The sequence below is a fragment of the Prionailurus bengalensis genome, chromosome C2 (genome assembly GCF_016509475.1).
Source record: "Prionailurus bengalensis isolate Pbe53 chromosome C2, Fcat_Pben_1.1_paternal_pri, whole genome shotgun sequence".
NCBI lineage: Eukaryota > Metazoa > Chordata > Mammalia > Carnivora > Felidae > Prionailurus > Prionailurus bengalensis.
In genome coordinates this window covers 98,975,112-99,000,339 of record NC_057350.1, presented here as the reverse complement: position 1 = coordinate 99,000,339, position 25,228 = coordinate 98,975,112, and the positions used below count along the sequence as shown (strand labels likewise).

The 25,228-nt window shown below is 36.3% G+C and overlaps 2 protein-coding genes and 1 non-coding gene across 3 annotated transcripts in view; 1 reads left to right on the top strand and 2 right to left on the bottom strand.

Annotated features, from left to right (window-relative positions):
• Positions 1-8,804, bottom strand: part of SERPINI2 (serpin family I member 2) — a 33,956-nt gene extending 25,152 nt beyond the window's left edge. Inside the window, exons 1-3 of the mRNA XM_043594970.1 lie at positions 8,714-8,804; positions 5,945-6,199; positions 480-710 (exon numbers count right to left, since the gene is read on the bottom strand). Of these exons, the coding sequence (XP_043450905.1) occupies positions 480-710; positions 5,945-6,191 (478 nt within the window). The 5' untranslated portion in view covers positions 6,192-6,199; positions 8,714-8,804. The remainder of the gene's footprint in view (positions 1-479; positions 711-5,944; positions 6,200-8,713) is intronic.
• Positions 8,805-14,476: 5,672 nt separating this feature from the next.
• Positions 14,477-25,228, bottom strand: part of WDR49 (WD repeat domain 49) — a 142,514-nt gene continuing 131,762 nt past the window's right edge. The window contains 1 exon segment of the mRNA XM_043594969.1: positions 14,477-14,767. Within this exon segment, the coding sequence (XP_043450904.1) occupies positions 14,637-14,767 (131 nt within the window). The 3' untranslated portion in view covers positions 14,477-14,636.
• Positions 22,782-22,888, top strand: LOC122492436. Its single transcript, XR_006299623.1, has one exon. It is a non-coding gene; the product is annotated as a U6 spliceosomal RNA (small nuclear RNA).

Genomic DNA, 25,228 nt, shown 5'->3' with positions numbered 1-25,228 from the left:
GAATTTTTGCTAGCTTATATTGAGATTAAAGTTTAGATTACCATGTTTATGATAGGGTTATCCACATTTATTATTAAACATTAACCCATCCAACTGAGATGTGTTAATTATTTACAGTATATGTGGGAAAGAAGGCAGTTGAGGCTGACAGATCTAATTTTTACCTGGCCCAAGATATTACTTCGGCTGCCGTAGATTAAAAACCTATGCTTAAACAAAACTTATTATTGAAAGTTTTCCATTAAAAATTCTCTAAATAGGCGTCGCTGAAAAAAATCTGTATGCTTTTCAACGCAGCTGACAATTTCTCTCAGTTTTACAATTTAGTATTAATTTGAATAACAGGGAAGCAAAATGGGAGGTTTGATTCCTCTGAGCCACAGTTTAACAGGAAAATATTCAACCATTCTTTACTTTAGGATATTAAAAACCATGCATACAATGGCAAATAATGATTTTACGAAAATGGGAAACTTTACCATCTGTTTTGCTTTCTACCCAGGTACTTATTGTCTCTGCAGAAGCCTTTGCATCTTGAAAATCCACCAGTTTTATGGCACTCTGAAAAAACTCCTTGTTGCTATGGAGATACTGTTCTTTCACTGTGAATCCTTCTTGAAGGTAGAGGGCATTGGCAAGATTAAATGTAAATTCTTGCCTTTTCTCTGCGATGGCGGAGAAAAATGACTCCAGCACAGAAAATTCTTCTCCTAAAAAATAATTATAATGTATACTGACATATTGAACAACATAAAAACAACAGCTTTTCAGCTTTACTTCTAAGTGTTGATTCATATCACCATTTTTTGCACCCTTAGGTAAAACTAACGATTCTTTCTAAGTTAGTATAAATATTTTAAGCATTTATCTTCATACAATATGCATTTTATAAAGAACTCAGTTCTTATACAGGAAAAAAAAGAATGTCCATGTAAATTTGAAATGTGTCAAAAACAAGAATGTGCATTTAAACAGGCTGAAGGAAATTCCCTTTTTATAGTCAAATTTAGCTCATTCTTACTTGTTGGAAATTTATCTTTAGAACCTCATTCTTTGCATAACATGCGATATTTATGGAAGGAGAATACTAATGAATACTGATGGTGGTATGACAGTGATGAGCAATCCTTTTCATTATTGCTTTTATTTCAGCTTAAGAAAGTTCTCATAAGAGATGAGCAATGGCACCTGTTCAAGTTTTGAAACTTATGAGGTAATCCCTGTAATCATCTCTAGAGATGTGCAAGAATCAGAATTGCCTATTTCTTCAGGTTCATGAATGTATATCCTGTGACCATCTACATGAACAGTACCAGTCTTAACCATTCCAACTATCACCACTAGTCAACTGAGTCCAGTAGAGTCAGCTAAGAATCACTGTTGGCCTATTATTTATTTACCGTTGGATTATTCTGACCACCATGGATTGTCGGGAAGATACATGTGCCTATGAGAGAATTCAGGTTTGATCTTTGTTCAGAGGCTTCCTATCCATTACCAAAAATATAATGTTTTTCATTCCTATCTGGCTTACTCCTGGAACTCAATCATTAAGTCTAGGAACTCTATTTCAAATCAAAGTTTCTTTCAGGGCCATTGTTATATTTTGAGTTACATACTAAAAATACCACTTTCATAACTTGAAAGTTGAGTATGCCTAATTAATCTTTATTTAAGAAAATATAAATCATTCATCACTAGAATATACCCACTGAATAAAGAGAGAAAATTTTTATTGAGAACTTGTCTTGAGTTGTCCACTTGAAATGTGATGGCGGCCGGGGGAGATGCACGCGTCTGCGCACTTTAGCAGAGAGCTAGCAGTCAATGGGCATCTTTGTATAAATAAGAACAGCTTCCCTCACAGGTGGGGGAGGAGGAGGGTTTCAGCCCAGTGGCCTCATATCTCGTCTAGCTGAGTGGAGCCTGCATTTCCATTCCCACTTGTCTCCTTGTCCTCCCCTGCTCTTGTGCAGGTACAACCCACATAACCATATCGCAGGCTCTGGGAGGTATATTTCATTATGTTTCAAACTCCATGATGCTGCATTCTGGGGATATAGATACAGATATAAACAATCTTAGCCCTAAAAACGTACTTCCCTTTGGTTGGATTAGAAGAATTTCACTAAGTCTTTACAATCCTAGAATTCTTACATAAGGAAGGAATGAAAGTTAATCTATTTAACTGGTTTCTGCGATGGTTTTAGATGCAATCATTTGCTATTTGAAGCTGAGGAAATATCTCAATAAAGGCAGGCTACAGAGACTTTCTGAGTTAAGGCATGTGAGTTTTTTCAAAAGAATTAATTAAGGTCAGAAATGAAGTGGCAGAATTTGAAACCAATCTTCAGAAGTTTGTAATTTATGAACATCTTTAAAGGAATGGGGGGGGGAGGGGAGGGGGAGAAAAAATAGTTCCAACTCATTTGTCAGAGCAAATAAATTTATGTCATGTACTTAAGGTCCAAGACTGTGTGACAAACAGTCAGTTTCCCTTTGATAAATCACTGGACTCAGAAGTCAATGAAAAATGTCATCAAGTAGCACAAGTTTGTAGGAGAATATAAAGTTATCTGTCTTATAAATTTGATTTAATTTCAGATTAATAACCTCTTCTAGCACAGATCAAAACGAATATGTATACATGGCTCCCAATAAGCAGTGAGAATAAATTTATTTCATTTCCTAAAACAGAGTCATAGAACACCTATAGGCCATGGGGTGAATATAACTTTTGGTTTGATTGTACTAGTCCTCCAGAAAATGTTCTAAAATTCAGTACATGTATACTTCTCCTGCTATTAAGAGCCCAAAGGCCAACTGTGTGTGAAATATGAGAGATCTAAAGATGAAAACAAAGGCAGTCATAGGATTATAGATTATTTTAGCCAAAAGGTCCATATGAATCATTTATTAAAACTCTTCTTTTTATAGTGAGGAATCTAAAATCCAGAGACGTACAGTCACTGGAGAGGTGCCAAATCACAAGATTATTTGGTTTTGGAACTGGGATCAGAATGCAAAGCTGACCCTCTTTCCATAACACTCAGAATAGCAAGCACCCCAGTTAGTCTTTGATTAGTAAGCAGCATGTTAGAGGCAAAGCAAAACGGAGCATTATCAGATGCTCGGTAGACTAGAGAAGGTAAATTCTGAGCAGAAGTTTTGACAATTGGGGGAAAGAAGGAAAACTGAGGACACTGAGAGCCCTGTGGGGTGAGGATGCCAGGAATTGTATGACCATCTGTAGAATAAGCCAGGTGTTAACATAAAACAGCCTAGTATGACAGGTAGTAACTTTTGATAACCACTGGGAATGGAAGGTAGGGCCAGGACCAAGATGAGCACAAGGAGGCATTTATATTGAGCATGAAATTTAATGAGATGCCAGCAGACTCAATAATCAAGATAATATTTTCCTGTAACAGTAAAAATCCGTATTAATCAAAGAAATCCATGAGGTACATTTGTAAAAATGCTCAATGAAGACAGGATCATTACTAGTGATTTTCCTGTTCCTCTTGGGTTCCAATGTGGCCCTACCAGGCACCACCTTCTAATCTTACACCTTGTTCCGCCCTTCACACCACTTTGCTCTTCTTTCTTTAGACCATCTGGGCCTCTTCTCCATTTCCTTGCTCTCTTCCACTCTGTTCCCTTCCTTAACTCTGTCTCCTTTTCCTTTGTTCCTTAATTCTCTCCTCCTTTTTTTCTCCAGAGTTTATTTTTTCATATTTTCTCTCTCTCTCTGGCTCATCTTCCTTTTCCTTTTGCAATAACCTTCCAACTGTGTCCCTGTGTCTCTCTCCTTCACAAAGCATAATAGAAGGCAATTTTGAGGGGCGCCTGGGTGGCTCAGTCAGTTGAGCATCCGACTTCGGCTCAGGTCATGATCTCACGATTCATGAGTTTGAGCCCCGCGTCGGGCTCGGAGCCTGGAGCCTGCTTCAGATTCTGTGTCTCCCTCTCTCTCTGCTCCTCCCCTGCTCACACTCTGTCTCTCTCTCAAAAATAAATAAAGATTTTAAAAAGTTAAAAAAAAAAAAGAAAGCAATTTTGATAGATTTTGTTACATGTGTTACAATGTTAATGTTTAATTGCCCATCTATATTTTCCCAAGGAAAATATAATATATTGCTCTTCTGATCTAGAACTCTTACTGAATCATTTTTGGAATTCATTCTGGACAAGCTACTTTAACCTTTCTTTGCTTCCATGTCCTCATCTAAACAGCAGGGTTATGTCTACCTCACAGAGTAACTGTAAATATTAAGTAGGAGAGCAGATATCAAGCACAGAAAAAAGTGTCTGCTACACTATATACATGTTTGATAGTGTCATCATCATTATTGCTATGATTAGCATTACATTCACAATCCAGAGTTGTTAACATTTCTGTTTCTCTACAAGATATACCCATTTAGAGTAATTTAGATTTCAGAGGCACTAATTTTGCTAATTTATCTTAGAGTCAACTTTACATATCTTTATAAATGTATTTTTACTTTTCAAAGCAGTATCAAGTGATGAAATGCTTCTGCGACTCTCTTATGGGATTTGCTGAAATTAATCTAGACAGTCAAGACTAAATCTGGAACACAGTGGCTTCATTTTACATTATTCACAAAGGAAAATTCTTGCAATTAACTTCACTATCACCAACTTCTTTTCTACATAAAATTGCCTTTATTTAAAATGAAGCAAATGAGACTTTGTAAAAACAGAAAGGCAAATTCCTAAATATAAGTGCTCTGTTCTAAGGCAAACATACTGAAATTGGTTATAGTTATAGTGATTACATTTCCAAATCGAAAAATCTGGAAATTTGCTCTGATGTTTAGGACATATTATCTGACAGTGATGTAGAAGTTTAAAATTAAAATTATTATGGAAATCGAGAACACAGGATAGCCCGAGAAAGGGACAACTGCCCTTTCAAACGACACCAGCACCAAAGCTCTACAGTAGCTCAGACAGGCCTTTGGGAGACTCTAAGACAGCAACCCCTCAAACGCCAAAAGGCCTTGGATGGTTTATGTAATTTTTTTTTTCAGATTTTCTTTAAAAACTATTAACCAAACAAGCTTTTTAAATGTATAAATTAATACTTCTTCTTGGTCTCAGTTAAGTGAAAAAGTTAAATTTTATTTAGAAAACTAACTTTAGAAAGCTAATAAAGTAATGAGAGATGCACACAAAGATTTCTGGGTAAGGATGCTCGTTGAAGCATTTTTATAACAGAAATACTGGAAACAACCTAATGAAGAAGGGGTTAGTGAGTAATGATAGTTCCATAAGAGGCCATGAAATGCAACAATTAAGAACCATATTCTGAAACTGATGCGAAAAATGATCATAGCATCATGATAGTGGAAATATAAACAAACAAACAGAAAACCATACACATACATACACACATTCACGCACACAACACGATCTCAATTAATTAAATCTGGCTAAACCAGACCAGAAGAAAATATACTGTCACACTCACAGCTTTATATCTGTATTAAAAATAATACATTTTTTTGGTAACATTTTCATTGGGAAGCAATTAAAATGATTATTATATACAATTCTCCATTTTATTATAATTTTACACTTTTGATAACATTTTCCATTGATTTAAGTTGTGTCACCCTGAACTTCTAATTTTAAAAATAAATTTGGCCAGATCTTATCCAGCATAAATAATCATATGTAATGGGGCACCTGGGTGGCTCAGTTGGTTAAGCATCCAACTTCGGCTCAGGTCATGATCTCCTGGTCTGTGAGTTTGAGCCCCGCATTGGGCTCTGCACTGACAGTTCCGAGCCTGGAGCCTGCCTTGGATTCTGTGTCTCCCTCATTCTCTGCCCCTCCCCCACTCATGCTCTGTCTCTGTCTCAAAAATAAATAAACATTAAAAAAAAATTTTAATAATTATATGTAAGAATCTCACCAGTTGAGTTTTCCTGAAGTTTTAACGTTTGTCTTATCTGCTCCTGTGCGTTTCCTTTTGCTCCCAGCTGTACCATCCCAAGAACCAACGTTGTTCCAAGGGGGGAAAATATAATGTTGTCCTTATGAGATAAACAAATAGCTTGATAAAGATCCACTGCAAATTTGATATTTCTTTGAGCCAAGGGTCTTGAGGCTTGACTTCCAGAACAAATCAACAGTAGACTCCACAACAAGATCTTATCCATTTTGACTTCTGTGCATTAATTTAAAATTCATTAGTTTTCAAAATAACCAGAGGTGACCATAGTGAGCTCAACTGACAACCTTCTTCCTATTAGAATTCTTTGTCTTAAGTCAAACATTATTACAAGGAGATTCTCATGCCAGTTTGCAGAATAAGCCTCATCTATTAGGAGAAATAAGCATGTGCAAACGGCATTTTTATATCCCTTCAAGAACTAGTCCAAAACATAAGGCAGTCTTCTAAAATCAAAGAAGAAATTATAATTCTGGAAAAACGTCAATAGCAATATGATCTCTAAATAGCTAAATGATACTTTTTCCTATCTTTCCCATGGTTTTAAGTGAGATACCTGTAACTCTTTATCAAGGGAATCCGCTCTCCACACTACTCGAAAATGGTTTATAGATGAAAAGAGAAATGGAATAAAATATGAAGACACTCCAGTGTGGTTTTGAACCTATAATAGTGCAAAGTTAATGTATTCTAAATCAGTTTGAGTAATCTGGCAAAGTTTTCATGGTATGAATTTTCATACTTTGTGGACTCCTACTTCTAGAGGGTGAAATACCCTAAAATTCACATTGTACTTTTTCAAAGGAAGGAAAAACTCAGAAAACCTGTAAGGAAATGCAATTAAATGTAACACTACAACAATAACAAAAGAAAAAAGCACTTTCTAAGAAACCAAGAATAATTTGACAAGTTAACATGTAAGAAAGCTGCAGCTGAAAACTTTAGCCAAGTCACAACACTAATGACACCTTATTCAAGTGCCCTCCACTAAAAGTACAGGAAATTCAACCATCTGATTACGTCTTGAGAATGAGTTTTGCAAGATTAGACTTCATGGAATACTGACCCCAAAACCTCATAAATTTTAGTAACGCTAATTTTACCTTGCAACAACTATATTTCAGGAACTCTTAATAACTCCTAGTTTCATAGGTTACTAGGAAGTAACTGTTCATTGGGGGTAAAGATGAAAGCCTCCAGAACAATGTATTGCTACCCTTAAAAATGAAGAACTATATTTCTAAAGTGCTTTTGCAGACCATTGGAAGGGTCACCACGACCCATAAGTGGGTTAAGAGTCACTATTACATATAAAGATTACTAATAGTCAAATACTCTCTAAAGCTCATCTGTGGAGTCATTATGTAGCTACTCCAAATTGCCTTCTAATATTTGTAGCTAAACTCTATTTGTTTAGATATACAATTTGCAAAGGAAAAAGACTTCAAAATGCAATTTAAAACAAATGTTAAAAAATAGCATGTTGGTAAATTGCAAATATAAATATATATTATCAAATGGTTTATTGAGGATTAAGTTAGTATATAAGATTGTGAGTGGAAGTGCAACAAAAGTAAAAGCCAGTGAGTAACAAAAGTTTTATACACAAAAATAAATTTCTGTTTACCATTTTCTTTCTTCTTAATGTTTATCTATTCATTTTGAGAGAGAGAGAGAGAGAGAGAGAGAGAGTGAGAGCACATGTAAGAGGAAGGAGGGGAGAGAGAGAGAGAGAGGAGAGAGAGAATCCTAAGCAGGATCTGAGCTGTCAGCGCTGAGCCCAAATGGGGCTTGAACTCATGAACCATGAGATTATAACTTGAACAGACATCGAGTCAGACTGCTTAACCAACTGAGCCACCCAGGTGCCCCTATGTACCATTTTCGAATACATTCGCTATCTCAGAAGATTTCTGATTAAAAATAGAAGTTTGTAGATATATAAGTAGTCACAATGTTATTAGTACTTTTAAATCATCAAGTGGTAGTTCTTTAGGTACATCTTTATGGATCTGGTTTGTAATACAATAATAAACAATACTATGAAGGATACAAATTTTTTCCTTATGGTAGAATCTGAGGGGTATCCTTTCATTATACTAATAACCTTCATAATTAAAATTTATATTATTTGAGCATCGGGGTGCTTGGGTGGCTCAGTCGGTTAAGCGTCCCACTTCAGCTCAGGTCATGATCTCCCGGTTCGTGAGTTCAAGCCCCGTGTTGACAGCTCGGAGCCTGGATCCAGGTTCAGATTCTGTGTCTCCCTCTCTCTCTGCCCCTCCCTCCCCCATGCTCTGTCTCCCCCTCTCTCCTTCAAAAATAAATAAACATCAAAAAAACCTTTATATTATTTGAGCATCTAATTCTCCCAGAAAATTTCTAGGCATTGAACAAATTACAATGTCACACACACACACACGAAATGTTTTCAAAAGTTCACTTAACCTCATTGTGTTTTGGATCCTATCTCATTAGATCTCATTAGAAAGCATGAAGTACTGGTGAACTAAACAACATAATGACTAGTCCTATAAGAATTTATAGGACTTCAAATTTATAGTGACATTATTTAAGGAGAATAAAAGTAATGTGTTAATTTGATAAATTTAAATAAGATCTGCTATCAAAGTGAGTTGAAATGCCAGTCCCCTGCTCTATTAAATACTCATGATCAATATTATCGCATATGTACTGCATTCAAAAGCTATTTAATTTTAAGGTACTTACCCCAAATTGGCTTCTGATTATTCACTGTGATGTTATAACTGAAATGTGCCTGCTGGGAAACACTAGTACATAAAACACCTGATCAGTCAAGGCCAAATTTACTTATCTTCAACACTGTATGATTAATTCCTCTAAACCCAAAGCAGGTGTTCACTACATTTGCATAAAAGGACTAATATGATCGGTTAATGATCAATGACGCAGTAGGCAAGAAGTGAGAGAGAAAACCATAACAGAATTTTTTCAAAGCATTAAGCTTATATTATTTAATCCATTATTCCACTTCTTTTATAGTAAGTCGAAACAGAATTTGGAAGAATGTGCCAAGGCTTGTAAATTGGTTAGTAATTAGTTCTTTTTGTTTCTCACAGGACTTCTGCATCAGATTACCACTGTATACCATCATAAATATTTCAGAAAGCCTGTGAGAAAAAGGATAAAGCTAAATCAAGTCCAGAATGCAGAGACAAATTGCTGCTGCATTTACAAAGTTCTCAACAATTCATCAAATCATACAATAGTCACAGGAATTTCCTGTGGTTACAAGGCTCATTTTAATCCTTAGGAAAAAGGGTGGATATTGAAGAAATATACTCTCCATGATGAACCAAAAGACCAGATTAAGATTATTGATTTACCAAATCATATGAGGACAATACGATTAAGCATAGGTAATTTGATAATACACATCAGTGTTACTTTTACATGCCTTTAAACTTTTACGTAATTTTCTCTACCAGTAGTTCATTAATAAAAAAATGGATTCGTAATTGAATGGATTGTGATCTCATTCTTCTAGTTCAAATCAATCACCTCAATGGCAATCAGATATTAAACACACTGATTCATCCAGGGCCTCCGAGAAGAGAAATGGAAAATTTGTTCCAGATGCAATTAAACAAATAGTCACCATTGATAACTCAATGTAATGTCACTTCTGATAACTTTATAAAAACAAGATAAAATGGATGGAAATACCTGAGAAGTAACTTCTTTCAATGTCCTGACAGGGCTAGAGTTTACGGAAAGCCATGGGAAGCCTGATAATTGCTATAGGCCATACTGTCCTAATTCACTAAAATTCTTAATTGTCCATCTAGGCATCTCTTAATGTTTTCTAAGTCTTGGGTTATATTCTAACATCACTTGCTCTAACATAAGCGAACTCCTCTCCAGCTTTAGCTTAACACTGTTAGAGATAATTTTCCAAAAACAGAGTTAGGCAGCACAAGAGCTCTATCCTTCTTGTTTTACTGTGTAATTCATAAACAATAAGTCTGAATGTCCAAAGACTCTCATTCAATCAATGTTTTTCTACCCCTGTAGTGACACTAGCAAACATCCATCACAAGTACCCTGAGTTACCAAGTTATTATTTCTCCATATTACTCAGATCATAATGTGATTTACCCAGGAACAGGTCATTGCTTTCCTTGCAATGACAGAGACAGACACTCTGTCTTAGTAAGATCACTTAATGAAACTTTCTGTAAGGATCTTATGCTAGAGCAGTTCAAGCACACTGTGCATTTTACTGTCTCTTGAGGAGTAAAAAAGAATGGCCAAGAATTTCTCCTCCCTGGCTTAAGCTCTTTTAGTTGACAATAATGATACCACAATTGTCCATAAAATATTACTGCAGGCCTTTTAAATATTTTCATAAATCTGTTCCTTCTACAACTCTATTTTGCCCCTAGAGCATGAGCAAATATTTATATATATATTTGAAATATATATAAATATATATATAATATATATAATATTTCATTAGTGAGAGCCAAAGTGTCTTGGTATAAATTTGAGCGCCATCACTCCTCCACTGTAAAAATAAATCTGGGGATATGTATAATAAAAACAATAGCAAGAAGTTATAGGTTCAATCTCATTATCTTTCTTAGCATTTTGTAGCTTTTTAAAAGTAAACTTGTATTTAATTCCCAACTTTAACAACATACAAGCAAATGTTCTCGTTAATATAGGACTTAAAAGCTAATTATTCTATCTGAGCATGGGTTAATTTCAGGCATTTTGTTCCTCTCTCAGTTTGCTCCATATATCATGTGATAAGAGGAAAATGTTCTGAAAAGATAACAGTTAAATTATATTTAGTATAAACCTACATATTACAAACAAAGTAGCCTATTGAAAGTTCTGGCACATTCTATTTTAATGTGACAAGTTCCTTTCACTGTAGAAAAAATGGATCTTAAATCATTGAATCTAAGTGTTAATTTCAGAAATAGCTTATAAAGTCTTCAGTTCTATTAACATTTTATAGGTGAGACCCTGCTACCTGCCTAGCACAATTAGATGCTGTAAGATAGAAGAGACATAATAACTAAATGTCTTTTTCCTTTCCTGGAAGAGCCCCTGAAGTTAATTAAAGATGGGATTAGGGTTTTAACACAGCACAATTGCCTTGTGGTAGGCTACAGAGAGAAGGTATGTCCATATGAAACAGACTATTTCACTAATCGTTTCAAACAAAGTCATCTACAAGGGTAAAAAAAAAAAAAAAAAAAGCAAAAGATGTCTAGCAAAAGAATTTCCAATTTATACCAGAAAAACTGGTGGGCTCATTCAATCTTTGCTTAATAAATCACTGCATTTTGTGTACTTTCACTCCAGGAACCTGATGGTAAGAGAAGTGTATTCTATTTATAGGTATATACCTGGTATCTAAAACACTCCCTTGTATGTATCTTAGATAATTGGTTGGATAGGTGGATGAATGGATGAACAGATGGATGGGTGGGCGCATGAATGGAAAATAGAGCCTTCACAAAATACGTGGTACCCATATTTCCTCTCTTTAACATCTTAATATTCCTCTAAATTTCTAGAAATGTGGCTCAAATTTCACTCCACTGTACTGTCATCAATCTATGATTCATAAATCATATGCTCTAAGTTTGAAATGATGGATTATCTAATCAAACCTCCCGACCAGTGCAAGAATTTTCTGCAATATCCCTGTGAGAGAGTTACTCAGCCTCTGCTGGAACATCTCAAAAAATCTTTTTTTCCCAAGGCAACCTTTTTCATCTAAAAAAAAAAAAAATCTTTGAAATACTTCCAAATTTACAGAAAATTTGCTGGTATAATAAAAAGAACTACCATCTCCCTCTCTCCTTCTCTCTGTTTTCCCAATTGTTAGCCTTCTACCACATATGTATGCTCAATCTATATAGCTAATCTTTCCCTCCTTCTCTCTCTCTCCTATATATATATATATATATATAATAGTATAGTATATATAATTGTATATATAATAGTATATATTATATATATATAGTATATATATATAGTATATATATAGTATATATAATAGTATAATAGTATATATAATATTATATATTATATATATGTATGTATGTATATATATGTATGTATATATGTATGTATATATAGGTATGTGTGTATATAGGTATGTATGTATATTATATATATGTATGTATGTATATATACATAAAGTCATATATACATGCATTATATATATATGGTGTATGTATGTGTAGACACAATTATAATTAGCATTTTCTGAATCATTTGTGAGCAAGCTGCAAACATAGCTTCTTAATCACTCTTAAACATTTCTTCCTTCCTTCCTCCTTCTTTTTCTTTTTTACTTTTCCTTTCCTTCCTTCCTTCTTTTCTTCCTTCCTCCCTCCCTCCCTCCCTCCCTCTCTCTAAAACCATGAATTCACACTGGAATCTCAGACCCAATCTATGATCTCAGGGTTCTTTCTAGCTTCCCCCCTTTGAAATTTTATAAATACCTCTATAAAAGTGAGACACCTGCCTCTCATTCTTAGTATATTCACGAATTTATTCATTTACTTACTCAATGTTTATTTTCTCGGTGTAAGCAACCTCCCAACTGTGCCGGCCATTTCCTCTACTCACCCTCTCTGCCTTTCCACCACCTAAACATTCCTCCCACTCCCCAGTCCCATACTCTTTGGATCCAGTGAGCATATGACTTCTCTCAGCTCCTCCTTCTTCCTTTCACAGCCATGCAGCCAGCCTGCTGCCAACTCCTCTCCACCAAGATGGGAAGGGAAGGGAAGACGAGAAATCCCTTCCTGTTTTAGCAGGTATCAGGAAAGAATTCTAGAATCTGCCTCCTTAAAACTGTGTGCATTGGTTCTACTTCTACTCTTTTTCCTCATTGCAGCTTTGAAATATTTGAGAATAGGTTATATGTCCCATGAATTTTCTTTCTTATGCCAGACTTCCCCATGTCTTTACCTGTTTCTCGGGAACATGGTTTCCAGAGTCTTTATCACTCTGATAACATTCACCAACATTTGTTGGTTGATACATTCAAATATATGTTTCTTTTAAATCTTTCCCACATGTGGTTGTCATTCAAGGAGAGGGAAAAGCAGTATACATAGACATCACAGGGCCTGATCAGGATGCGCTTAAGTGTAAATGGAATAGGCAATGTCTTCTGAAAACCTTTCCTCTGCCTCCCTCCTCACCAGCTAAAACGTTTGCTCCACTGATTCTGGAAACTCCATTGCTAAAGTTCAGTCCACTGACTTTATACTGACAAGAAGAGAGTGAACAGAAAGTTGAAGTGCAAAACCACACTCTGGAGTAAAACACACCCGGGCTCCAACCTCAACTCTGCCATAGATAATTGGGCATTCTTCTAACAAATCCAAATCTCAGATTTTAACCTTATAATAGATATATGATTACTGTGAGGCTTAAACACAATGAAATTTTGCAGTTACTGAACAGAATAGACCCCTCATATATTAATTATTTCCTTTACTTGTGTGTTAGTACAAAATTCTTCTAAAAAATACAAACGGTTTTGAAAGAAGTCTTTAAAATGCAAATGTGTAGTAACTAAAGTTATATGAATGAATTTATTAATTACTCCTATAGAACACAATAAATAAAGCAGCATAAGAATATTGGTTACCTGGTAGATGATGACATTTATAAAGAAAAATGGATCCAAAAAGCGAGGCATTGTTTTTCAGAACCAAACATTTCCCACTTGAGCTTCTACATAGAGTGAGTCCTATACTTAGCCCCAGTCTCTTCAAAACAATTTTTTTTTCTGAGACTATTACCTCTTTGGTAGTGCTATGCTCTTCAATAATATGGTAAGACAAAATACAGAAGCAGAACATATGCAGTAATTTCTCAATAGGTACACAGAAGAATGGATATAAATCTGTAAGAATTAATAGGAATAGCTGCTACTGACATGGTCTGACTGCATCATCAGAATCATTTTCAAAAAACTAGAAAGTATGTAAATACATGGAAATCGTTTTCTTAGTTAAGTTTGTAGATATTTGCTGTGTTAGTACTTTCCATATTTAACTTCAAGGCAGGTTTTTATAATCATAATTGATCAAAAATATTTGCCTATAGAAGCAACCAGAAGGGCAACTGGGTAGAATGCATCGCTCTGAAAATGTACATTTTTATATAAAACCACTTGGGAATAGATGATACCAGTTAATATTGGCCCCTCTGTAGTCCAATCTATCTTTTATTAAGAAGGCACAGAAAGTGAAAGGTGATGGATAAAAGCAGCACTAAGACATTGTCTGAAGGCGAAACTTTCTGAAGGTTAAATACAAAGTCAATGAGGGGCAGCTGGATGGCTCAGTTGGTTGAGCGTTTGATTCATGGTCTCACAGTTTGAGTTCGAGCCCTGCACCAGGCTCTGTGGTGACAGCTCTGAGCCTGGAGTCTGCTTCAGATTCTGTGTCTCTGTCTCTCTCTGCCCCTTCCCTGCTCACACTTTGTTAATCTCTCTCTCAAAAATAAATAAACATTTAAAAAATCTTTTTTTAAATATAAAGTCAAAGAATGGCACGGAATTCTTGATTCCTCTCTGCATTTTATATTCATATTTTATGTGACAATGAAATATTTACTTTTGTTTCAATTATAATTGCTTCTTATTTCTTTTAATCTTCACTTCACTACTTGCTTCTTGATATAATTGCTTGGCTCTTCGTTCACGATCCAGAATTTCTTTGGGGAACAGGTTTTTCTCATCAAATACAGCGTTCAAAGCTACAAAATGATGAAGAAAATAACATGTAAATTATACTTGGTAAGAGGCCCAATTAAATGAAATAGTGGGGAGAAAATTCCCATTTGAATTCATCTGAAAATTTGTATATTTCTAACACCAAGAGTGTATCTGGGGGGATTTTCTCTTAAGTTCCTGCTATTTCTTTGACTTCGGTTTAAATTAAAAAGCTAAATTTTAACAGAGTTTGTTCTATTAATGTATTTATATCATGATGATTTCCACCACTTCGCAGAAGACTAAAGAAGCTTGTGTTTTCCATTTTTGCTTTTTCATCTACTTAGCAGTTATCAAAGACTCATAATAAGCCAAGAACAGATTATTCTGTATTGAAATAAGACAATGAAAACAATCAAAACACAGTTTGACTGTCTGCACCACTAAACAAGCTCTTCTGCAATCACGTCCTTATAAGATACTTTGATCTACAGGGATCTGTGGCTTCAGAAAAAAAGAGCCAAATTATCCCCCATGAGTGGCCGTCTTATGCATCAGTGAGATGTACGAGGAAATTGTGCCATGCATTCGAGAAAATAATTTTGGCCTTTTGCTTAATTCTATCATTTCAACAAATGCTTACTGGATGTATATTATGCACAATGTCCTATGCTTGGGCATAACGCAGGCCTTCTTCCAACTGGTAGAAAGCAGGCACAGTGCCCAAATGACCAAAATATCAAGTACAATAAGTTACAGTTCTGAGAAAATAGGAGCAACGGAAATTTTGGTTAAGCATATAAAGAGAGTGTAACAATATGCAGAGATCAGAGGAAAAGCTTGAAGAATTAGACACTATTTGAGGCAGATTTTGAAGTCCAGATAGGATTCTAATTGATAAGAAGGGCCACGGAGGTGAGGAAGGGTTAGCAAGAGGGAAAGGAAATGTCAACGGGAGAGAACAAAGCAAACCAAAGTGTGGAGAAACAAGAGCCACCGTTCAGGTAATTCTGAATAATTCAGTACAATGTGACCAAGGTTCAAAAGAGAGAGAGAATGAGGTTGGAGCGGGACAAAGGAATACTTTAAATGGCAACCCCGAGGAATATGAAATAAACTACATAAACATTGAACAACTTCACCGTATACTGCCATCTTTACATATATGAACTAGGGGGAGAAAAACAAAAAACAAAAACCAAAAAAAAACCCTCTCCACTTCCCATATAAACATGATTGTATAAGTCAATATCCTTCCCCATTTTCTCTTGAATATTATACTAGACCAACCAGGAAAAATGAAAACAAATAATAATTTGGCAAACAAACTCCACGTGAGTGAAGCCCAAAGATAGAGGTAACCTGCAGCCTGCAAAACAGGAACAAGGGCAGCCAAAGAGCTGTTACATGAGATAAGGTGATGAGTCTGAAAGTGTAAGAAGGCCAGCAGCCACAGCATCTCAGAAAGTTCTAGCAAAAAGACACTGACTAAAGGTGAGGGGCTCACCCTGCAGTACAAATGCTTTATCTTTCATTTATATCTATGGATGCGAACAGAGGTGAACAAGGCCAGAAGCAAAAGCCCTCCACGACACCTTGTTTGGTTCAGAGAAACAGATGAGGCAGGGCTACATGAAGAATCACACACATGAGCCGTTTTTTCCTAAAAGCAGTTTGCCTGTCAGTTGTAAAAACTGAAGGCCACTCCAATCCCCCACCACAAACTCTCACCTAGGGACCTACTACAAACTTCAGGTCTAAAAAAATCCAACTCATTAAAACTAATTAAGACAGGAAATTTAAAAAAATGGCATAGAGTGGACACAAAGGACTATAAGCAAAATTAGAAACAAAACAAAACAAACTTTAAAAAGGGCAGAAGAGGGGCACCTGGGTGGCTCAGTTGGTTGAGCGTCTGACTTTGGCTCAGGTCATGATCTCACGGTTTGAACTCCAGGTCGGTCTCTATGCTGATAGCTCAGCGCCTGGAGGCTGCTTCAGAGTCTGTGTCTCCCTCTCTCTCTGCCCCTCCCCTGCTTGCTTGCTCTCTCTCTCTCTCTCTCTCTCTATCTCAAAAATAAATAAAAACATTAAAAAAATTTTAAAAGAGAAGAATGAATCAATACATAAACTACCTCCAGAAATACGCTGCCACGCTGGCCAGATAAATATTGTTACTAAGCGCTTTGTCACAAACTATATTTTAAAACTCGAAAAAGCACTTATTTCTGTAAAGGAAGATCACAGAGCAGAAGTGAAAGAGCTCCGGAAATGTCACAACAGGAAGTGAGGAAAGTGAGCTGGCAGAGCTCAGGAAAAATCTCACAAGTGAGATTTTCACTCACAAGTGTGTGGTAACATAATGGGAAATGGAGTTTACAAATGAGACAAACAAATATAATAAGGTGAAAATGAAAAGAAGAGAAATGAGAGAGGAAAGTGACACTGAAAAAGAAATAGATTCAACCAACACAGCAATCAGATGAATCCTTCAGAACGAACACCAAAATGGAACAAATATTTGAAGGTATTATGTGTAAAGTTTTCCTTAGAGACAATCTGACATACACAGGAAGGACATACTGTGGCACCAGGAATAACAGAATCAGAAGTCAAACCGAAGCACATCTTCGTCAAATTATTAGACTTTAAAGAGAATCATTTGGCAGCCAGACAAAATGATCAAGTCGCTTAAAAGGAGAGAAATGTGTATCTTGCATTAGATATCTTCACGGCAATGATCAATACCAGAAGAGAGAGCAACGCCAACAAGAAAATCAAGGAAAGAACGTGTGGAGTGTGGATATTATACACACTCAAGCTGCGCCTCAAATCTAAAAATACAAAAGTTTCAACAAATCTAAAAATGCAAATTTTCAACATTCAGGAAATTCGGGGACTATTGTTTCTAAGAGACCTTTTTGAGAAAACTACTACAAAGTAAACTGATGGATGACTGAGGAAAATTTAGAAAAAGACTTAGTGGAGAGTGCTGTGTATTTTTAAATGTAGAAGTGAGATTAAAATAATATGAAGCCTAGGATAACAAAACAGACGGTAAATGCCACATGCCTGACAATGTCAAAATGATACAATTTAACAAAAACTGGAATGATTAGGGAGAAGCTTCATTCATGATAAATCAGCAACAGCTAAGAGACAAAGGACTTAAACCAACAAGTCAAGGAATAGTAGTATAAATAAATTTAACAAAATAAAAGAAGCACAAAAAAAGATCACATTGGTGAATAAAATTAGGTGGTAGAGGGGCACCTGGGTGGCTCAGTCGTCAAGGGTCCGACTTCAGCTCAGGTCATGATCTCACAGTTTGTGAGTTTGAGCCCCGTGTCAGGCTCTATGCTGACAGCTCAGACCCTGGAGCCTGCTTCAGATTCTATGTCTCCCTCTCTCTCTGCTCCTCCCCAGCTCACACTCTGTCTCTCACTCTCAAAAATACATAAATATTAAATTAAAAAAAAAAAAAGAAGAGAAAGAGGGGAGTGAAGAAACATGCTCATTTTATCATTAGTCAACATGGATGTAATGGTTACTGTCCTAGAAAACCGTAGGGCTAGAAGAGTTATACCAACCTATGAGTATAAAGTTACCACTAGAATGTATAATACCCTCCCCAAATAAAAACAAAGAAAAAATTACAGATCCAGTGAAAACTTTAAAACCCATATAACCAATGAATGACATAAAAAAGAGTGTGAGAAATATAAAACCAAACAATATATAATATATATTTTTATATATAATATATTGACAAATTTAAATGTGCTCAATATCATGATCATAAAAATTATTTTTTAGTTGGATCAAAAGCAAAACCCAGCACACATCTAGAATGAAGTGACTCCAAAAATTTGAAATAGAAGGATTTGAAAAGTATACCAGGCAAATCAAAACCCAGAGAAAGCAGAGGTCAAAATCTAAAATCATCAGTGCATACAGAAACCCTCAAAGGATACAGTGAAACTCATATTGCTTCTGCCCAGAAAAGGAAACAATCAGCAAAACTAAAAGGCAACCGACAGAATGGGAGAAGATATTTGCAAATGACATATCAGATAAAGGGTTAGCATCCAAAATCTATAAAGAACTTACCAAACTCAACACCCAAAAAACAAATAATCCAGTGAAAAAATGGGCAAAAGACATGAATAGACACTTCTCCAAAGAAGACATCCAGATGGCCAACCAACACATGAAAAAATGCTCAACATCACTCATCATCAGGAAAATACAAATCAAAACCACAATGAGATACCACCTTACACCTGTCAGAATGGCTAACATGAACAACTCAGGCAACAACAGATGTTGGCGAGGATGCGGAGAAAGAGGATCTCTTTTGCACTGTTGGTGGGAATGCAAGCTGGTGCAGCCACTCTGGAAAACAGTATGGAGGTTCCTCAAAAAACTAAACATAGAACTACCCTACGACCCAGCAATTGCACTACTAGGCATTTATCCACGGGATACAGGTGTGCTGTTTTGAAGGGACACATGCACCCCCATGTTTATAGCAGCACTAGCAACAATAGCCAAAGTATGCAAAGAGCCCAAATGTACATTGATGGATGAATGGATAAAGAAGATGTGGTATATGTATACAATGGAGTATTACTTGGCAATCAAAAAGAATGAAATCTTGCCTTTTGCAACTATGTGGGTGGAGCTGGAGGGTGTAATGCTGAGTGAAATTAGTCAGAGAAAAACAAAAATCATATGACTTCACTCATATGAGGACTTTAAGAGACAAAACAGATGAACATAAGGGAAGGGAAACAAAAACAATATACAAACAGGGAGGGGGACAAAACAGAAGACACTCGTAAATATGGAGAACAAACTGAGGGTTACTGGAGGGGTTGTGTGGGGGGGGGCAGCTAAATGGGTAAGGGGCAGTAGGAATCTACTCCTGAAATCATTGTTGCACTATATGCTAACTAATTTGGATGTAAATTTTAAAAAATAAAATTAAAATAAATTTAAAAAAAAAGAAATTCATATTAGTGGATTCCAGAAATAAGTGATACCTGGAACTGAACAAACCAGTGTGATAGAGGAGAGGGAGATTTCTCACTGAATAATTTTTCTTATGTTCTAATATTTGACCGTGTATATTTTGGTTTTTAGAAATAGCACAAAAATGAATAAACCTGGACTATCTCTTAAGCAAAACTACAAATGAAAATACTTTCCATTTGTCTAATGCCAGCAGTGTAAATATATGGATTTCTGTATATTAGCCATTGATTCTGCCCTGTATGCCTGCGGATTAGCATTTGAGAATCATGAGACATTCTGAATGCCTTAGAGCTCTCCTGAAATCCACTATGAAAGCCAGAAATTTCCTTTTGAAATAAACTCTCGCTGTTTTATTGAGATTTGTCTCTCAACTAGATGAGGAATTTCTACATAATTGACTGGGTTTCAGGACAGTTATACCAATAACTAACTGATAGGGCCTTGAGAGAAAATCTTGCCCATTTTTTGTTTAGTTAAAAAAAAGGTGATGGGGCGCCTGGGTGGTGCAGTCGGTTAAGCGTCCGACTTCAGCCAGGTCACGATCTCGCGGTCCGTGAGTTCGAGCCCCGCGTCAGGCTCTGGGCTGATGGCTCGGAGCCTGGAGCCTGTTTCCGATTCTGTGTCTCCCTCTCTCTCTGCCCCTCCCCCATTCATGCTCTGTCTCTCTCTGTCCCAAAAATAAATAAAAAACGTTGAAAAAAAATTAAAAAAAAATAAACATTAAAATTAAAATTAAAAAAGGTGATAAAAAATTCATATGCAAGGGTGGATCCTCGTTTCCTGGGCCCAAAACTTACAAGTTGGGGGGGCTTTCTTAAAGAAAAAATATAAAGTTACAAATATATAATTATTCATAAAACTAGCTATTTATTTGGGATGAGAAAATAAATCTCAGCAAACTATTAAAGTTTTGTAGAGTTGGGTCCTTTTATTCTGAGATTTCTTTTAGGAAACACACCAGAAATGCTTACCCGGAAATGATTCCTGCTTGCAAGTGGGGCTTCCTGGAACCGGGAACAATAAAACTTCCAGCAACTATTAATACTCACAAGGGTCTTTGCATATGAGGCCTATTAAAACTTCTTGGCTTCACTGGCAAACTCTTTTATTTGGCAAAAATGATGTCATTAACCTAACACCTTCTAAATGGATAATGGTAATCAATTCATCTTAGTATTCAAAGTAACAACATCTGCTACGTTTACGGCACAATGTTTTCATATGATGATGTGAGGGAGTCTGCAATGGAATGTGTGATGTATCTAAGAGACCATTAACCATTTATTGAACTTATTTAAGATTATAAAAGAATGCCTTTAACCTTGCTGTGATAACTTGTTTTCGTGAAGTATTAACTGGCAAGGCTAAAGCTCCCAGTTATTCAATCAAACATTAATCTAGGTGTTTCTCTGAAGGGATTTTGCAGATATAATTAAAGTCCCTAATCAATGGACTTTAAGTAAAAGAGATTATCCAGGATAATCTGGGTGAGCCAGATTTAATCAGCTGGAAGGCCTTAAAAGCAAGGCTGGGGCTCCCCAAAGACAGGGAAAAAATTCTACCAATGGACAAGAGTTTCTTCCTGTATCCATGGAGTTTCAAACTCACCTTTCCTGGCTGCCTGTGGACAACAGCTTTAACCTGTGCCCACTCTGCCCATGATCTTCCCTTTCTGACTCAGTCCTACTCATTTTGGATTTGCTCAAACCAAAGCAGCCCTCACAGTCCCATAGGCCAATTCTTTGTCATAAATTTCAGTATATGGTCCTGCTGGTTCTGCTTCCCTGAAACCTGACTGGTACACTTGCCATAAAGGACATTGTGTACTATAGGACAATTGTGAAGGGTCAAGTGTTCCTATTGAGACAGACTGGTTTGTCAAGATTCTGATGCTTTGTGACTAGAGTCTGTTGGGATATTCCATGTGAAGAAAATTTGTGTTTATTCAAATATATAGCTGATCTTAAAGCACTCTCAATATCTCAATAATACAATAGGTATTATATGGGACCTCAAGTCTCCCACTTCTTGCCCTCAACAAATTACTTTGAATCTTGAAGAGTAGTTGGTTTAGAAGGGCTAGTAACGGTTAATGTACATTAGCCTCTAAAGGCTTCCCTTCACACCTGAATCCAAATTCCTTGTGCAGGCTACATGGCCCCACATGACCAGATCCCTAGCCTCTTCAATCTCATTTTGTACCAGTCTCCATCTCTCTCACACTACCCCAGCAAGAGCGACTTTCTTTCTGCCCCCAGAAGATGTCAACCCTGTTCCCAACTCAATAGTTTTACACTTCTGGATAATTTCCTTGGAAAATTCTACCCCTCATATTTAGTGGGAGTGCTTTCTTTCAGGATTCAGCTAAAAAATCAGAGGAACCTTTGCTGATGCCCCCTAGTCATGTCTTATCACATTATTGTGCTTTCTTCATGACTCTTACCTCTTACAATATCGTTATCCAATCTTATCTTCTTATATTTACTTATTTATTGTCTGTCTTTCCCCTAGGTGGTAAAGTCAACAAAAGCAAAGATCTTGTCTGCCTTTATACCTCATATATTCATAGTACCCAGCATTGTGTCTGGTACATGGAAAATATTAAGTGTGTGTGTGTGTGTGTGTGTGTGTGTGTGTGTATAAACTAAATGAACAAATTTAAATGAATAAATAATAAATGAATATATATATATATATTATATATATAATAAATGAACAAATGAATGAAGATACCTCCAGGAATGCAAAGGGTGGGGCTCACTTCTCAAACTTTGGAATTCTTGCATTCTACAGACCTGAGAAAGGTGGTTCTCCATGTCATGTATCCATGTATCCATCCACTTAGCACAGCCCCTGCTCTTAAAAATCAATATCTAATGTTATGGGTAACCATTTACATTTACCATTTCCTACCTGGGAAAATACGACATTTATACATTCACCCCTTCATTTTATAGGTGGCTGTCCAACAAGGTTTGTTATAATGATACCCAAAAGGTGTTTTAAACGTCATGAAAATGAGTGCTCGCTTCGGCAGCACATATACTAAAATCGGAACGATACAGAGAAGATTAGCATGCCCCCTGTGCAAGGATGACACGCAAATTCGTGAAGCGTTCCATATTTAAAAAAAAAAAAGGTCATGAAAATGAAAGATGTGGTGGTCATGAAGCTATTAAAACATTTCCAATAAAATGAAAGGATTCAGTGAACCTAATAAAGCAAAGTTAATCTTTTATCGTCTGATCCTTCCCTTGTCCCCTGATTGGCAACCAACCATATTAGACAAGCAATAATGGAAAAGCTCACAAAGGCATCCTGGCAAGAAAGGACTTGATGGCGATCTAAACATAGCACTGCAATTACCAGCTGTTGTTTGTTGATGAATATACAGTATTCTGAAAACCTTCTAATTCACATCCTGCATCCTAGTCTAAGTCCTCTAGATAACTACTTCTCAAACTTTGATGTGCATGAGAATCACCTAAAAATCTTGTTAAAATGCAGATTCTGATTCAATAGAGCTGAGCTGGGGCCTGTGCTGCTACATTTCTAGCATGATCCCAGGTTGTGCCCATGCTATTATCTGCTGACCAAGTTTCTGATTCCCGAATATAGACTCTAGATCAGTATAGCCACGCTGTCATTCAACTTCAGCCATCATTGAATAACAATATGGTACCAAAGCAAAAGGTTGTTGGCAAGGTGGTGAGGATTGGTCTAAATGCTTCAACAGTCTTCATATAATGCTTAAATGACTGTGGTTCAGGACCTGTTGAACTTTTTTTTTAAGACTCAATTTTTTTTTATTTCAGATTTTAATGTATTTGAACTTTAGTTTACATAGGGATAAAGTCTCAATTTTCCAAGAGCAGTTTTAGGTTTAAAACAAAATTGAAAAGAAGGTACAAAGATTTCCCATATATCCCCTGCCTCCATACATGAATAGCCTCCCCCTTTATCAACATCACTCACCAGAAAGGTACATATTTCCCCGAGAATGAATCTACATTGGCTCATCATAATCACCCAAAGTACATAGTTTACCTAAGGGTTCACTATTTGTGGTGTACATTGTATAGGTTTGGAAAAAGAGTAATGACCTATATCCCTCACTATAATGTCATACAGAGTATTTTCACTGCCCTAGAAAACCCTCTGCTCCCATTCGTCTTATCTCCCCTTCTCTGGAAACCACTCATCTTTTTACCATAGTTTTGCCTTTCCCAGAATGTCATGTAGTTGGAATCATCATACGTACCTTTTCAGATTGGCTTCTTTCACTTAGTAACATTCATTTAAGATTCCTCCGTGTCTTTTCATGGCTTAATAGCTCATTTCTTTTTAGTGCTGAATAATATTCGATTATCTGGGTGTACCTCAATTTATTTAGACATTTACTTAGTGAAAAACATCTTAGTTGCCTCCAAGTTTGGGCAATTATGAATAAAGTTGCTTTAAACACCCATGTGCAGGCTTTTGTGTGTATGTAAGTTTTCACCTCCTTTGGCTAAATACCAACGAGCATGATTATTGGATTAAATGGTAAGAGTATGCTTCCTTTGGTAAGAAACTGCCAACTGTCTTCCAAAGTGTCTGTACCATTTTGCATTCCCACCAGCAATGAATAAAGTTTCCTGTTGCTCCATGCCCTCGTCAGCATCTGGCGGTGTCAGTGTTCTAGATTTGGGCCATTCTCACAGGTGAGGAGTGGTATCTCATTGTTGTTTCACTTTGTATTTCCCTGATGATATATGTGGGGTATCTGCTGAACCTTTCAACAGATGCTTTTCACATATTAACAATGTCTATCTTGTAGAACCCAAATTTTGGTGTGTGTGTGAGTGTGTGTGTGTGTGTGTGTGTGTGTGTGTGTTTGACTTTCAAGATAATTTAGTGCTATCATATAAAGATACAAAATGAGGGGCGCCTGGGTGGCACAGTCGGTTAAGCGTCCCACTTCAGCCAGGTCACGATCTCGCGGTCCGTGAGTTCGAGCCCCGTGTCGGGCTCTGGGCTGATGGCTCAGAGCCTGGAGCCTGTTTCCGATTCTGTGTCTCCCTCTCTCTCTGCCCCTCCCCCGTTCATGCTCTGTCTCTCTCTGTCCCAAAAATAAATAAATGTTGAAAAAAAAATAAAATAAAGATATAAAATGATAAGAAGGAATTCCACTTCTAAGATGTCTGTTTTATGCCCATTCTTTAGTTATTTAAAATTTCCTGAGGTGCATCACACATAACGGTCTCTCATTTCTTACTTAAAGTGAATATATCTATACATGCTTTCATGCTTCCTTTTTGTATTTTAATTATTTGTTCCAGTGAGAAATTTCTCACAATATCAGTGATTTTTTCTTTATTGGTACTAGATTTAAGATTATATTCTAAAGCAAAAACATAGTAAATTAGATTTTACTAAAAGCCTGTGTGTATATTTTCACCCTATAGTTTAAGAACGATGCAGAGAAT